This window comes from Cyprinodon variegatus, unplaced genomic scaffold, assembly GCF_000732505.1.
Source record: "Cyprinodon variegatus isolate N-32 unplaced genomic scaffold, C_variegatus-1.0 Scaffold52, whole genome shotgun sequence".
Lineage (NCBI taxonomy): Eukaryota > Metazoa > Chordata > Actinopteri > Cyprinodontiformes > Cyprinodontidae > Cyprinodon > Cyprinodon variegatus.
In genome coordinates, this window is record NW_015150505.1 from 256124 (window position 1) to 269753 (window position 13630).

The 13630-nt window shown below is 37.5% G+C and overlaps 1 protein-coding gene across 1 annotated transcript in view; it reads left to right on the forward strand.

Annotated features, from left to right (window-relative positions):
* The first annotated feature begins 5324 nt into the window (after positions 1-5324).
* Positions 5325-13630, forward strand: part of tmem173 (transmembrane protein 173) — a 12387-nt gene continuing 4081 nt past the window's right edge. The window contains exons 1-6 of the mRNA XM_015371049.1: positions 5325-5382; positions 6148-6374; positions 8218-8410; positions 9758-9866; positions 11303-11541; positions 13046-13232. Of these exons, the coding sequence (XP_015226535.1) occupies positions 6148-6374; positions 8218-8410; positions 9758-9866; positions 11303-11541; positions 13046-13232 (955 nt within the window). The 5' untranslated portion in view covers positions 5325-5382. The remainder of the gene's footprint in view (positions 5383-6147; positions 6375-8217; positions 8411-9757; positions 9867-11302; positions 11542-13045; positions 13233-13630) is intronic.

Here is a 13630-nt window from a genome sequence, read left to right on the forward strand (position 1 = left end):
GGTTGGTCTAATATTAGGTGGAAGTGAGGGAACAGCTACTTAATCCCAATCGATAATGTTTAAACATTATTTTTAAAAACTACATTAAGATTTGTAATTTTTACAACTAATTTATAATGCTTTTTGACCATATGACTTAGTGGAAAACGCCACAGACAAGGGGTGAAGGAGACAGACATGAGGTCGGTCATAGAAGAGACAAGTGAGGACATCAGGTACTGTAGGAATAAATACATTAGGGAGGCAGCAAAAACACATATACCATAATGGTTTGAATTTGTGATGACCATCTCTCATTGTGTTATTTTGGTTACTGTACGGGTCGGGGGGGCGATCATGTGTTTTCGCATCCACCTGAAAAATATGTAGTTGCGCCCCTGCATGCTACATTCTCTGTGTTGCTAAGTGAGCATAAGGTCAGAAACAGGACTACATAACGCAGTACAACTGCTTCCATATTTGGCAAGCCAGCCAGATATTTACATTCTACAACCCATATCCTCCCTCTGGGTTGTGCACTTTACAGGCGACTCCAGATTTGGTTGTATAACCAAAACAGAGGTGATTGCTTATTAATTAAGCCAATGAGGGTTTGTATTCTGGAAGTGGATGGGATGTAAAAAAAACAAAAACAAAAATTGAATACAAATCCCAGGCATCAAACTGACTTTCAGTTTCAGGCTTTTATTTTGAAGAAATCACTTTTGTAGCTGATGTAACTCTCCAACAGTTCTGGTTCATGTTAATTAGAAATAGGGAGGGACTGAGGAGATTCGGGTAAACGATAAAAGGCAAGTAATTACTTTAAATGTATGCTTGAAATCCTTTAATTTAAAAACAACCGCAGACAAACAGAGCAGTTAATAGCAAGTTCAGGCTTGTATCGATGACTGAAGAATTTAACGTTGAACCTGTTCAGTAATGTAAGGAGAAGAGTTTAACTCAAACCGATGGAAAAAGGATCGTACCTTGTTATCAGTTAACTTTAAAGCAATGAAAAACTGTTCATTCGTTGACTTTTGTCACCGTTGCCCCTTATTGCTGCTTCTTTTTAAGGGGCTTTGCATACAACTAGCAAGAGAGCCACTGGTAAATCTACAAAGCATCTGCCTCCTTTGAAACCCAATAAAACATGGTTAAACATGGCAAGATTCCAGGGGTGTGAATGCTTCTGCAAATAAATCTAACTTAGAGAAACCTCTATACACCTAAAACTTAGGGTAGTGGAATCTATCGACTTGCATCTGAGGCAGTTAGCCAAAATAAAGTCCTTCATGCAGTTTGAAACAGTAATTTATGCTTTTATTACATTGTGACTGGATTACTGTAACACATCATGTTTAGGGAGTAGTGACACATCTGTTAGGTGCCTGCAAAGTGTCCAAAATGCTGCATTATGGCTCTTGACTGAAACAAGAAAGTGTGTGCACGTCACCCCTGGTTTAATGTCACTCCATTGGTTACCTGCATATTTTACAATCCATGTTAAATAGGTTGAGGTGGCCCTTTGGCCAACTCTGGTAGGTGATTTGTTGTTCTCTAGCAGTTGCTCTCTAAACCAGAGGGTGGTGGTAGTGATATTCTCAGTTCAATTCATCCATCCATCCATTTTCCGACACGTTTTGCGAGGGCTGCTGGTGGCTATCTCCAGATGTCAATGAGCCAGAGGCGGGACACACCCTGGACAGGTCACCAATCTATTGCAGGGGAACCACAGAGACAAACTCACACCTAAAGAGAATTTGGAGAAATCAATTAACCTAACAGTCAGGTTTTTGGATTGCACAGGGAGAACATGCAAATTCCAGACCCCAGACCGGGAATCAAACCTGGAACCTTCTTGCAGCAGTGCTACCCACTGTTCCACTGAGCAGCTCCAGTTCAATTCAGTATAATTTATTTGTATACATTAGCATCGATTCACAACACATGTTATCTCAAGGTACTTTACAGAAACAATACAATAAGACTGGTTAAAAGTTTCTTTCACGGAAAACCAGCTGATTGCATCCAATAATTTCTTGCAAGATGTTTTCCTCCTGAAGGAGCTTGCAGCAATGATTTTCACTTGCATTTTTCCTTTGGCTCTTCAGCAATCCCTCAATCCCTTTTAAAAGTAATCCCTTTTAATAGAGAGATGGATATAGAAACAGACATAGAGCTCTGGTGAAAGTCATCTTTCCCCATGTCTGCTTCCGTCTCCTTAACCCCAGTTCGCCTAAGTAGATGGCCACTCACACTGAGCCTCGTTGTGCTGGAGGTTTCTTCCTGTTAAAAGGGAATTTTCCTCTCCACTGTCGCTAGAAGCATGCTTGGTGTGATGGATTGCCGAAGAGTGAATGAGTCGATGCAATCAGCTGGTTTTCCTTCACAGAAACTTTTATCCAATGTAACTTTACTGTCTCCGTAAAGTGCCTTTAGATGACATATGAATGTGAATTGGCGCTATATAAATACACTGAACTGAATTAAAAAAGATACAAATATACAGCTCCACAAGTGGCCTCGTCCAGGAGAGACAAATCCAAGCAGACAAGCTTGGATTTGGACATGGAGTCACCGTCAAACAGGAAGAGAACAGATGAAGCTACTAAGACAAGAAAAAGCAGAGAGTACACAGAGAGTGGACCTTGAAAAAATACTGCAGGATGGGAGAATAGAGATAGAATGAAGTAGAATGAGGAAAAGTGGTCCCTATGTCCTCCGGCATCCTAACTTATAGCAGCTTATCTATAGAAAATCAGGATAACCTAACTATTTTGGATGAGGTAAAAGAAAGTTGGAGCCAAAATAGGGCCAAGGTAGCTCTAAGGAGAAACGTCTATCCGGACTGACTTTTACGACGCTTAATCGGGCTTTTCACTTTTTTTCCTCTTAATTCTCTACTTACCCAGTGACTAATCAATCATCACTGTTTTTAAGCTTTATCCCAAAAAAAGTTTTAAACCTAATTTGAAATTATGTTATTGTGTTAACCATAAACTGACAACAAAAAAAGCAGTAGTTAATTATTGACATCAATGTACGAACAGTAAAGATAAAAAATACCAAATCAATGCACTTTTCGGAACTAGTTTTTATGTTTTATAGAGAAGGCAAGTTATCTAAGAATCTCTTATGTAAAAATAGATAAATATCTACTATTTCAATTCGATATGCAATACTTTATGTATATATTAATATTTTTCAGATTGATTAGTTTTTTTTTCAGTCACTAACAATCAGCTGTCAAATCTTTAAAACTCTAAACACAATTAGCACAGCATCGGTCGATTGGGGCCATACCATTTATACATTTCATGTTATTTTCACACAATATGGAGTCAGTGAACACATTTCCACAATGCTTATATTTTCTTAACCGACAAGCTATACCTTCCACCCAAATGATGGATTGTTTTTGTAGTATTTACAATTGAAAACACACACCATCCCACAATAGCAAAAACAATATACATGAGGACCTTTGCAGTTAGCTGGGACAATGTGGCTTTCCATGATTCGCAAGCAATAACAACATTGTTTAAATTCACCCAAGACCGGTAAGTCTCTTCCTTCCACCCTATTCACTTTTCCTTAACCCCATAGAGGAGTTCTTTCCAGCATGGAGGTGGAGGGTTTATGACCATCAGCCACATGATCACATGTCCCTCCTTGAAGCCATGGATGCTGGCTGCAGGGACATCACAGTTAAAGCGGTTTTATCCCAGCTGCATCGCCTTGGATAATATCAAATGTTATGTTGACGAAAAGATGTGGCCTAACCCTGAAGATCTCAGAGATTAGATATAGCAGTGCTTTATATTTTCTTTGTTCCCCCAATATTTATCTGGACTTGTTGCTGTTGTTTTTTTGTTCAGAATGATCTTGTGTGTTTCATGGATATTTTGTTCACTGTAAGAAATACTGTAAAACCTTTTATGTTCTATCAAACCGCGATTCTACTGTACCTACTGTAGAAACAGTACAGGGGGGGGGGAAAAACTGCCTTACTAGATTTACTGGAATGCTTTTTAATCTAAACATTACTGTATATGTGGACATACAGTTACCAGCCAAGAAATTTAGTGTAAAAAATGTGGAATGCATGTTTTGCAAATACCTGTAAAACTATAATATAAAAGTCTATGTAGTTTTTTTAATGTCAACAATAGCCAGTATTTTGAAACCTGGTGTACTTTGATTGACTGCATGTACTTTGTGAAGTGAAAACAAGTGTCATTCTTTGACAGAATAATTTAATTTTGAGTCAGATTACCAGTGTTTTGGTAAGGATAGTGTGTGCAGAGAAAAATTGGTTCTATTTTGAAACGAATAGTTAGTATATATTTAACAAAATATGTTTTTGAGAAGAAAATGATCCATTTGGCCAATTGTTTGTTTGTAGGTGTGAGTCTGGGTTAAGAGTTTAGAGAAAGTATCTGAAGTATTTTTAAGTGCTTCTTAGTAATTGAAAAAACTGTGAAGGTATAGTGGTTGATTATTCCAGAGATGTAGTTTAAGAACATCGTCCCATTATGAACAACTGCGCATAAATACCATCCTACCTAACCCCCTAAATGCTCTCTGGTATGCTTTCTTTCTTCTCAGGCCTTCCCCTTCTTTTCATTAACCTTTAAAATCATTTGCTTCTTGTGACACAATGAAGGGCTTAAACTGAAGCTCACTGAATACATAAACATTCACGAAGACCAAGAGTACACCAAAAGATGCTGCTGGATGTTTAAGGTGAAAAAGAATGTCCACTATACCTTTAATTTAGAAAGCAGGGATGGTAAATATGCTACGCTCATGCAGTATATTTATTTGCAAATGCTTCAGGAAACAAGTCTATACAAGTCTTAATACAGATGTTGTCGTTTATTTTCCTGTTGGCACAGAGTAGATTGACTCTGAACTGATGTCTATTTGCTTATCCTCAATGCTGCTCCCTGCCTCCTGCTCACCCCTTTGAAAACTGTCAAGCTCTGCAATGCAAAACATACCTTTTTACACAAGGGTGTTGTACTTAAACAGTTTTTTTTAAACCTGTCTGTCTCCTGCATGTTTAATTTGCCATTTGTACATCACTTTGTGATCCTGTTTGTTATAAATGGCTTTATAAATAAAGATGTGGTAAAACTAGGATGAATGTCTGTCTTTACTGCTTGAACATGTTTGAAGTGTTCCTGTAAGGTTCCCACCCTTCCCATTTTAGCATGGGTTGAGCTAGACCAACCCATTTACTTGAAATTACATAGAAAACAAATATTGAAACTTTAGATGAAAATGAAACTGAAAAATGTTAAGAGGGGTGGAGTCAGTTCAGGAGTGGCAGACAGAGATCAGTGTACAGCAGAAATCTCTAACGCTCATTCAGTAGGAGAATTCAGACGCGTAGAGGTGAGTCTCTTCAAAAATGTACTTCCTTTTTTATAGTTTAGCAATAAACTCTTGGTGTTGATCAGCTGCCAAATTATCGTTTTTCCTCCTGTGCATTTCACAGAGGTGGAACACCTATCATACTGTGTGGGGGCCAATGCTCATTTCAGAGATCTTGAGAAATGGTTGTGCTTTTGTAATCCTCTTTACGATCCCTTTCTGAGGAATGATTACCCTTTTTTTCTTCCTTTATAAACCACAGTTTATTGCAAAGAAAAAACTCAACCCAGATTGTTTCAAAACAGAAAAGAAAAACCTAGTTTAAATGACTTTAGTCATGTATTATACACAGAAGTCTTTAAGTCACAATTGTCCCCATTTCTCTAATTGACTGACTAAAAATGACCAGCAGCTAAGGTTGATCCTAAAGAAATACATGCTGATTACGGATCAGTAGAACAACAATACAGACACACCTCATGGTAAATGTTTGCTTTGTAAAAATACACTTAATTAAAGAATTCAGGCATCTGTTTAAACTGGATTAGCATCTTTATTTATACTTAAAGTAACTAAAGATGCTCAAATATATCCAACACATGTATGAATTGTTTACTGCATTCATGAGAATTTTGTTCTAAACACAGAGCAGAAAGTCCCTCCGTCAGGTCACAAAAGCCACAATCTGTAGTCCTTAATCTGATTTGAGATTATGAAAACAACCAAAATGACAACCAGCTGCTCATCTCTCACCTACATGTTTCCTTTTCCTCTTCCCCCCCACAGATGCTTTGCCTTCGAGATGAGGCCGTGCTCATCCCCCAGCCTCGAGGGAGTTTACCAAAAGTTTGTGCTGGATTGCTGGCTGCCATAGCAACAGGGGTATTGCTGTTTACATCGCCTGAGAGGATAATTAACCTGGTAGCTTTGGCCACTCTGATTGTGACTCTGGGGCCTTTGCTATCTGGACTCTGTCTGCTGGCTGAAGAGGTGCTGCACCATTCAAGCACAAGGTCAGGCTGCTTCCTGCTCTATGGGGTGTTTTATTCCCCTTTAGGAGATCATAGATCTCCGGTTAAAGTTCTCAGAGTTATTATTTACACTTTTTTAATCAATACAGACACCTAGCAGGTAAAGAAATCTATCAAACATTAATTTATTGATGATAGAAGGACAATGATGTAGAACACAGCAGGTCTGATTCTCATTGGCTAAAAAAGAGCAAGTTGGTATTTAGACATATTTTGGATTTTGATTCAGTAGAAAAGCTGTAGCATGCACTGTATTTTTGATCAATCAAGTATGTAGCTTTTGTATCTCTCATTAATGTTATCCTTACTCATCTGCTCATTTTCGGTGGATGGTTACTTATAAGGTGACCTCTGCGGTGACCTCTGCAGGGAAATGCCTTGAAGGTTAAAACAGCAATCCCCATGTTGAATTTACTACCTTTTACTACCTATTTTACGAACCCCTACGACATTTTCACTAACAACACAAAATCAAGCAGGTCTTGACTAAGACCTCCTCACACATCTAAAACATTTGGTGATGTCAGAGTCAAAAAATGTTTTGGAGCAGCTCCTTGATGAAGTAAAAACTCCATGTATGAAGTAAAAGTGATGCTTTGGCTGCAGTTTTTAGGGACCAGAGAACCTCAGCTCTGAGCGCTGAAGTTGGTGTCAGAAAGGTCTGTTATCTGTCAATATTGCTGCTAATACTGGATTTAATTAAACAAAATACTCATTATTTTGTAAAAACTCTGCTCACTCTGATGTTTTCAGGTAGTTTGACGCCTTCCTTTATCAGTACATTTAACTGTATTGATTAGTCAGACTTATATTAATTAGTAATCACTTAAATAACTTAATAAGGAACTGCTGAATTTTTAATTAATTTTGCAGATATTGTCAGAAAGACCTCATTGGCTGGTTAGTTGACAGTGGGTGTGGCTAGTGTTGCAACACCCTGTACAACGTTGATTTTAGATTAAAGCTTTTTAATGTTTTGAATATTAATTTGAAAAAACAGAATACAGAATAATTTAATGCAATTGAATGCTATAGATATATTGAAAACAAAATGCAAAAAAATAAAAGTTCTCTTATGTCAAGGTTTGTTCAGGACTAATAAGTTAAATTGATATATGTCTGATATAAATGAATAGTCCATTTCTTACTGCTTTTAAAATCAGTTTTAATATAAATGAATTTAAACGTGAATATCCATGTTTTTAACTTTTAGTTAAGTTTGTTGGTTTTCCTCGAATCATTTTAGTTTAATTTACTTATTAAGTTTTATATGGAATACATACATTTTCCCATAATGAAGCGCAAAATGTTTCTCTAGTTTCAACATATAAGATGGTTCCAACGTTCTTCTGTGAGCACAGCTCCGGTCCTGTCATATTATTAGACAGATTTTATAGTTAAATTAACTTAAAGCAAAAAAAGTCAGCATCAATGGGCCTAATTTGAGTTGATAAATTTTTGCATTTTGCTACCTTTAACTTCCTTGCTTAGTGTGAGGGATTGCCTTCCAGTCAATGAGTCGATGCAATCAGCTGGTTTTCCTTAGATAGAAAACTTTGAATCAATTTGACTGGATGATCTGGTGAACTGGAAAGTAGCTTGAGATGACGTGTGTTGTAAATTGGCGCTATATAAATAAACTGAATTGAAATTGAACTGCTACCTTTAACTTCCCTATAGAAACCCTGTATGACATAGTTCAGACACACAACTTACGTTTCTGTTGAGACTATGAATTTAACTCTGTGATGCTGAGTTACCAAAAAGGCTCCTCCTTGGTCTCTGTCTCTTGGTGTCCGACCTTTTGTTGTGTTTTTTTTGTCAGGTATCGAGGCCGATCGCTGCTCGGCCACATTATGCCAGCCTGTGGGTTGGGGGGTAAGACTCTGCTGGCGGCAGCAATGGCCTGCCTCCTACTGTACGCCACCAAACACTCTCTGCACCACAAAGACCAACATTGGGAGCTCGTTGTTCTCGTTCCTGTGGTTTACACACTATTGAAAAGTCTGGGAGTCCTGGTGAGATTTTTTATGAAGGACCAACTCTGCCATATTTAAAAATAAATACAGAAATAAATAAATGCTCAATAAATGTATAAGCATACAATTAATTGCCAACAATAATACAATAAACAAATAAATGTAAGTAGAAATTAAATTAATAAGTGAGACATAAATGTATATAACTCTTAATTAGCTTCTTTATTTATTTGCCTTTGTAATATTTACCTTATTTATTTTTTTGTCCTTTATAATCTTCAACTTTATTTTTTAATTACTTATTACTTTTTAAGTATTTATTTATGTGCGTGTTATAACATTTTTGTCTGTTTTATTCTTCCTTTGTATTTTTTTTACCTTGGTTATTTCTTCGCCGCTGTTTATTTCTGCCTGCCCTTTTTACATTTCTGTCTGTTGTTTTTACATTTCTCTATGCATTTCTGCCTCATTATGCAAATGAGGAGGGGGTGTGTCCTAGAGAGTCAACTTCTGCTCATTGGTTGGCTTGGCGGTCCATCTTCTTAACTCACAGAGCTCAGAGTACTAAGTTAAATGTTCTTTTTCTGTTGCTGTTGTTCAATAAAAGTACATTTTAAGATCATTTGAGGCGAGAACCTTATACTTTTAAGCATCACCATATGGCCCATTCACAGATTTAATGCGTAATTTAAAAGAAAATGTGACAAACTTGAGAGGACCGCGGCAGCCAGGTCTAACCGCAGCCCGTCTGCAGCAGCCCTCTCTCAGCATAGCCGTGTGTGAAGGACCGCTGGCTATGATGGCGGCTCTGTGAGAAGGTTTTTCAAAAAGAGCTATTTGCTTAGATGGGGCTTGCCTCATATATAAACTATAGCTGGTTTACCTGCGTTCATAAATCTAGGCCTGCAACTAACAATCATTTTGATAATCAATTAATTTAACTGATATTATTATTCTATACCCATATTATTGTTAATGTAATAATTAATCTGTTGAGTGTTTTTTTTAAATAATAATCAGATAGCGAAAGGGTTCTTAATGGTGATTTTATACAGAATTAAACCTGATAAAACTAAAACTTTTCAACTTGGAGTTCTGAATATAATATATTGAAAAGAAAAAAATGTATTCTTTTATCTAAAATGGAAAATATTTATATATTTTTTCACTATTTTGGTATAATTACTACTCTAAGTGGTTTGCTGTCAGCTAAAGGCATGTTTTAGAGTCTCTATACTCCAATTTACAATTACAATTTTTTTTTATTAGTCTTTATAATAATTTCAATAATTGATTAATCACACTTAATCTGATTATTGTTTCAGTTTCCCCCCTTTTACAAAGAGTCAGGTGTCTCCTAAATGAAGGTGCTGTGTGTGTATACAGGGTCCGTCTGAGGTGGAGGTGTCAGTCATCTGTGAGGAGAGGAAGATGAACGTTGCCCACGGCCTGGCCTGGTCCTTCTACTTTGGCTACCTGCAGCTGGTTCTCCCGAGTCAGTAACAGAACACACTCACACCAGCATACACACATAGAAACCATACACTCATACTGCCTTGTAAATGTTTTCATAGTTGTGAGACATTTCCATGGCTTTTATTCATTTTACGGCAGCAAACTTTAGTGTATTTCACCGACATTTTAACCTCACTGACGAACACAAACTAGTGAATATATATAAGAAAGAAAAAGAAGAGTTAGTTGTTTTCAGATTCTTTTCAAAATAAAAATCTGTAAACTAAATGTTGGATTTGCTTTTTCTCTGAATCTCTTTTAAAGGCAGATCTGTCTGCAGATGTTCATGTGTGATATTTTCAATCATGGCGGCGGTTGTTATGTATATTTCTTGTTTTTAATATGTGCATTTGTAACTTTGCAGCAGCCTGTTTTTGCCAGGAAAACCACGAAAAGATATATTTAAAGGTATAGATGAGGATGTACATTTTCCCGGGTGGATCATCAGAATAAGTGGTCCTCTAAATTGTCTGGTGATATGTTTACCTAAGGCCGTCCTACATGCTCGTCCCCATTTTCACTTACCGGTGGTGAGCCTGACATAGTGAAAAAATTGCAAATCTTCTTTTGGAAATTAAGCTCGTATGAACGATGCAAACAGCAACTTGTGACCAGAGCATATGAGGAAAAATTGCACTCCTGCATGCTCTTGCATGTATTAAATAGGCGTTCCCTCTTGGGAGCGGACAGAGCGTTGTGCATGTGCATCTTTTTTAAAGTGGAGAGGGCGGGTCTTTTCAAAACATTGCGTAAATGCTCAACTACACCTTTCAACTTACATTTTGGTTTTTTTCTGGTGGAAAAAAAGGATTTATAAAATCTCTAGCAACACTTTAATTGGGTTTCTTCCAGCATTTTTAGTTTGTTTTCATCTTCCTATCAACTCTTAAAACGTCCTTCTTCTGCTGAAGATCAGAATCCCCATAGCATATTGCTGCTACCGCCATGTTTGGGGAGTTCACAACTAATATCTAGAAAGCTGTGGCTCCTCCATAACTCTCTGTCAGTTTTGCTAGTTGTCCACGCCTTGGCAGGTTTCCAGTGGTTCCAAACTATTTCTTTTTTTAGGTGATGGACTGAGTTCTGCTCTGAGATGTTTAAAGCTAGTGATATTTTGATTATAACCCATTCCTGCTTTGGACTCCACCCCTGACCTGTCTGCCAGCCTCCTCAGACTTCATGAAGACGTTTGCTCTCTAATGAGTTCTAAAAGCCCCCCGAGGCCTTAGAACAGCTGCGCGATGAGATATAAACATAATAAAATACATTCATGTTTGGGGTGGTATAATTTACACACTTCAAAGAGTAAGAATACTTTTAAAAGATGTGGTATATATTGTTCTGATTTTCATCAACAGTGTTTAGATTTCCTGTGTGAATTTGGAGCTCTGAGTGGGTTTGTTTGGCCCTGTCCAGGTTTGGAGGCGTCCATCGATTCATTTCGTGCCTCTCACCAAGGCAGCTTCCAGAGCCGTGGCTCCCAGAAACTCATCGTCCTCATTCCTATCAACGCCAACATATCGCACAAGCTGGAGGACGAAGACAGTAACATCAAATTCTACGACAGCCTCCCAAACAGCCAGATGGACATGGCAGGAATCCGGGGCCGGGTCTACAAGCACAGCGTGTACAGAGTGCAGGACGAGCATGGGAAGGCAGGTGAACACCATAGCTATAAAAACAGTTCACTTACTGGTTATAATTTCACAGCTTGAATCAGAAGTTTGTTTTAAATTCAAAGCAGATTCACTTGTTTGATAAAATCAACGAATCAGGTATCATGCTGAGATCTAGTACTGATGGAATAAAACCCCAACAGCAGCCTTTCTTTGCTGGCGGAGGCTGAAATTTAGCAGTTATATCAGGTTTATACAGAGTTCACAGTGAAGCGAAAGGTTTAAAGGATTATTCTGTTAGTTAAATATCAGATTTTCGCACAAAATAAATCATTTACAAACAGTTGCAATATTAAATGTTTTTAATGACACTCTTTACCGTAACAGCTATAAAGGTTCTGCTGTTGTGGAATCTACTGTTCACCTTTACTTCATGTTTTATGGGGTTCCTCAGGGCTCAATTCTTGGTCCTCTCCCCTTTTTTTTTTTTTACCTGGGGTTCATTCTTAGAAAAGTTCAGTGCAGTACCTAGAGCAAAAAGCACTATCTGGCATGCAACTTCTTCAAAATGGTTCAGTTCAAAAGGGATATAGGCCAGTTGAAAAGGCCTGTCATTTTTCTAAAATGACAGGCCAGATAGAACTTTTGGCTTCCGACAAATTATCATTAATAAAAAAGATATAGAAAAACACATCCGACACCGAGTCCCCCCAATGACTAATGTCTGTGTAATGTCTTCCGTATGTTTTTGTCTTATTGGACGGGCTGTACTGAAGTAAAATTTTCCTTGTGGGATTAATAAAACTAAAGTATAATTGAACTGAACTGAATAAATGAGCATTAAAAAAGGCGGTATACATAAAACAGCAAATACTAATGTTCATTGAAAAAATCGGTCAGCTTTAAGAACAAAAGCTTCTAAGACACTAAGTAGAACACTGAGAAAAATAACTAAAAAAGCTTTTGAGACTATTAAAATATTGTTTATAGGATTTTTTTTGTTTGTTTGTTTTTAGGAATAAAGCTGTTTTCAGCTTAGATCTCATTCTTTTTACCAGTACAGAGTCAAGCACATCAGAGATGATTCCTGTGCAACAATTAAATATTTTGTCTTAACTTCCTTCAACACTTTGATCAGCTGACCAGCTACGATTATGCCTTATGTAGACCAAGCAGTTTAATTAACCATAGATTCAGTGTGTTCAGAGATAAATTAACATCCTGCAGATTTTTCCCCCTGAAAAACAACACAGCATAACCAATACCTATTTTAAATATTTTACTATACTCATGTAGAACACAGCACTATAATAGCATCATTTACCCATAAAAAGGTTAAAAAAAATCACTCCTGTTTGAAAGTGCCAAAGCTTTCCAGAAAACGTGACTTTTATCTCTCTTGTTCATGTCTGTCTGTTCCTTTGTTAGTCATATTATGTCCTAGCTAGTCCACATGTCATCATTATTTAGCACGACTTGACGTTACTCATAATGTTCTGTGATTAAAACACTGCTTTCTGTATTTGGTCATGTTTGTAAGCAGACCCACGAGTGCCCAGTGGAGTACGCAACGCCCCTGCTGACATTGTACCGCATGTCCCAGGACAGAAACGCAGGTTTTGGGGAGCCTGAACGCAGACAACAGGTTCTGCTCTTCTACAGGACCCTGCAGGACATCCTGGAGCAGTCACTGGAGTGCCGCAACCGCTACAGGCTCATCCTGCTCAATGGTAAGAACCTGACGGGTGAACACGAGAAGCTTCAAAATAATTCACCATGAGCTGTCCATTAAGAAGTGCTATTTGTATGATAAACTTTGTATTAATGGAATCACAAATTATGGATTTAATGTGAGAGACCAATACAAAATACAAAACTGTGGAGTAAAAGGCACATGATAAAATTGTTTTGCAAATACAAAACTAGGATTTTCAACTTTATTCTACATCTGGACTTTGACTAGGCCAGTGGTTCCCAAAGATTTTTCTCTGGGCCCCCCTTTGGATTACAATAAAATTCAAATGGGCACACACATCGTTCAACCAGATATAATAAAACACACATATTTTGTTTTCAAACTCCACTGAAGTTTATTTCACACTTCAGGTTGCAACAAAACAAACTATAC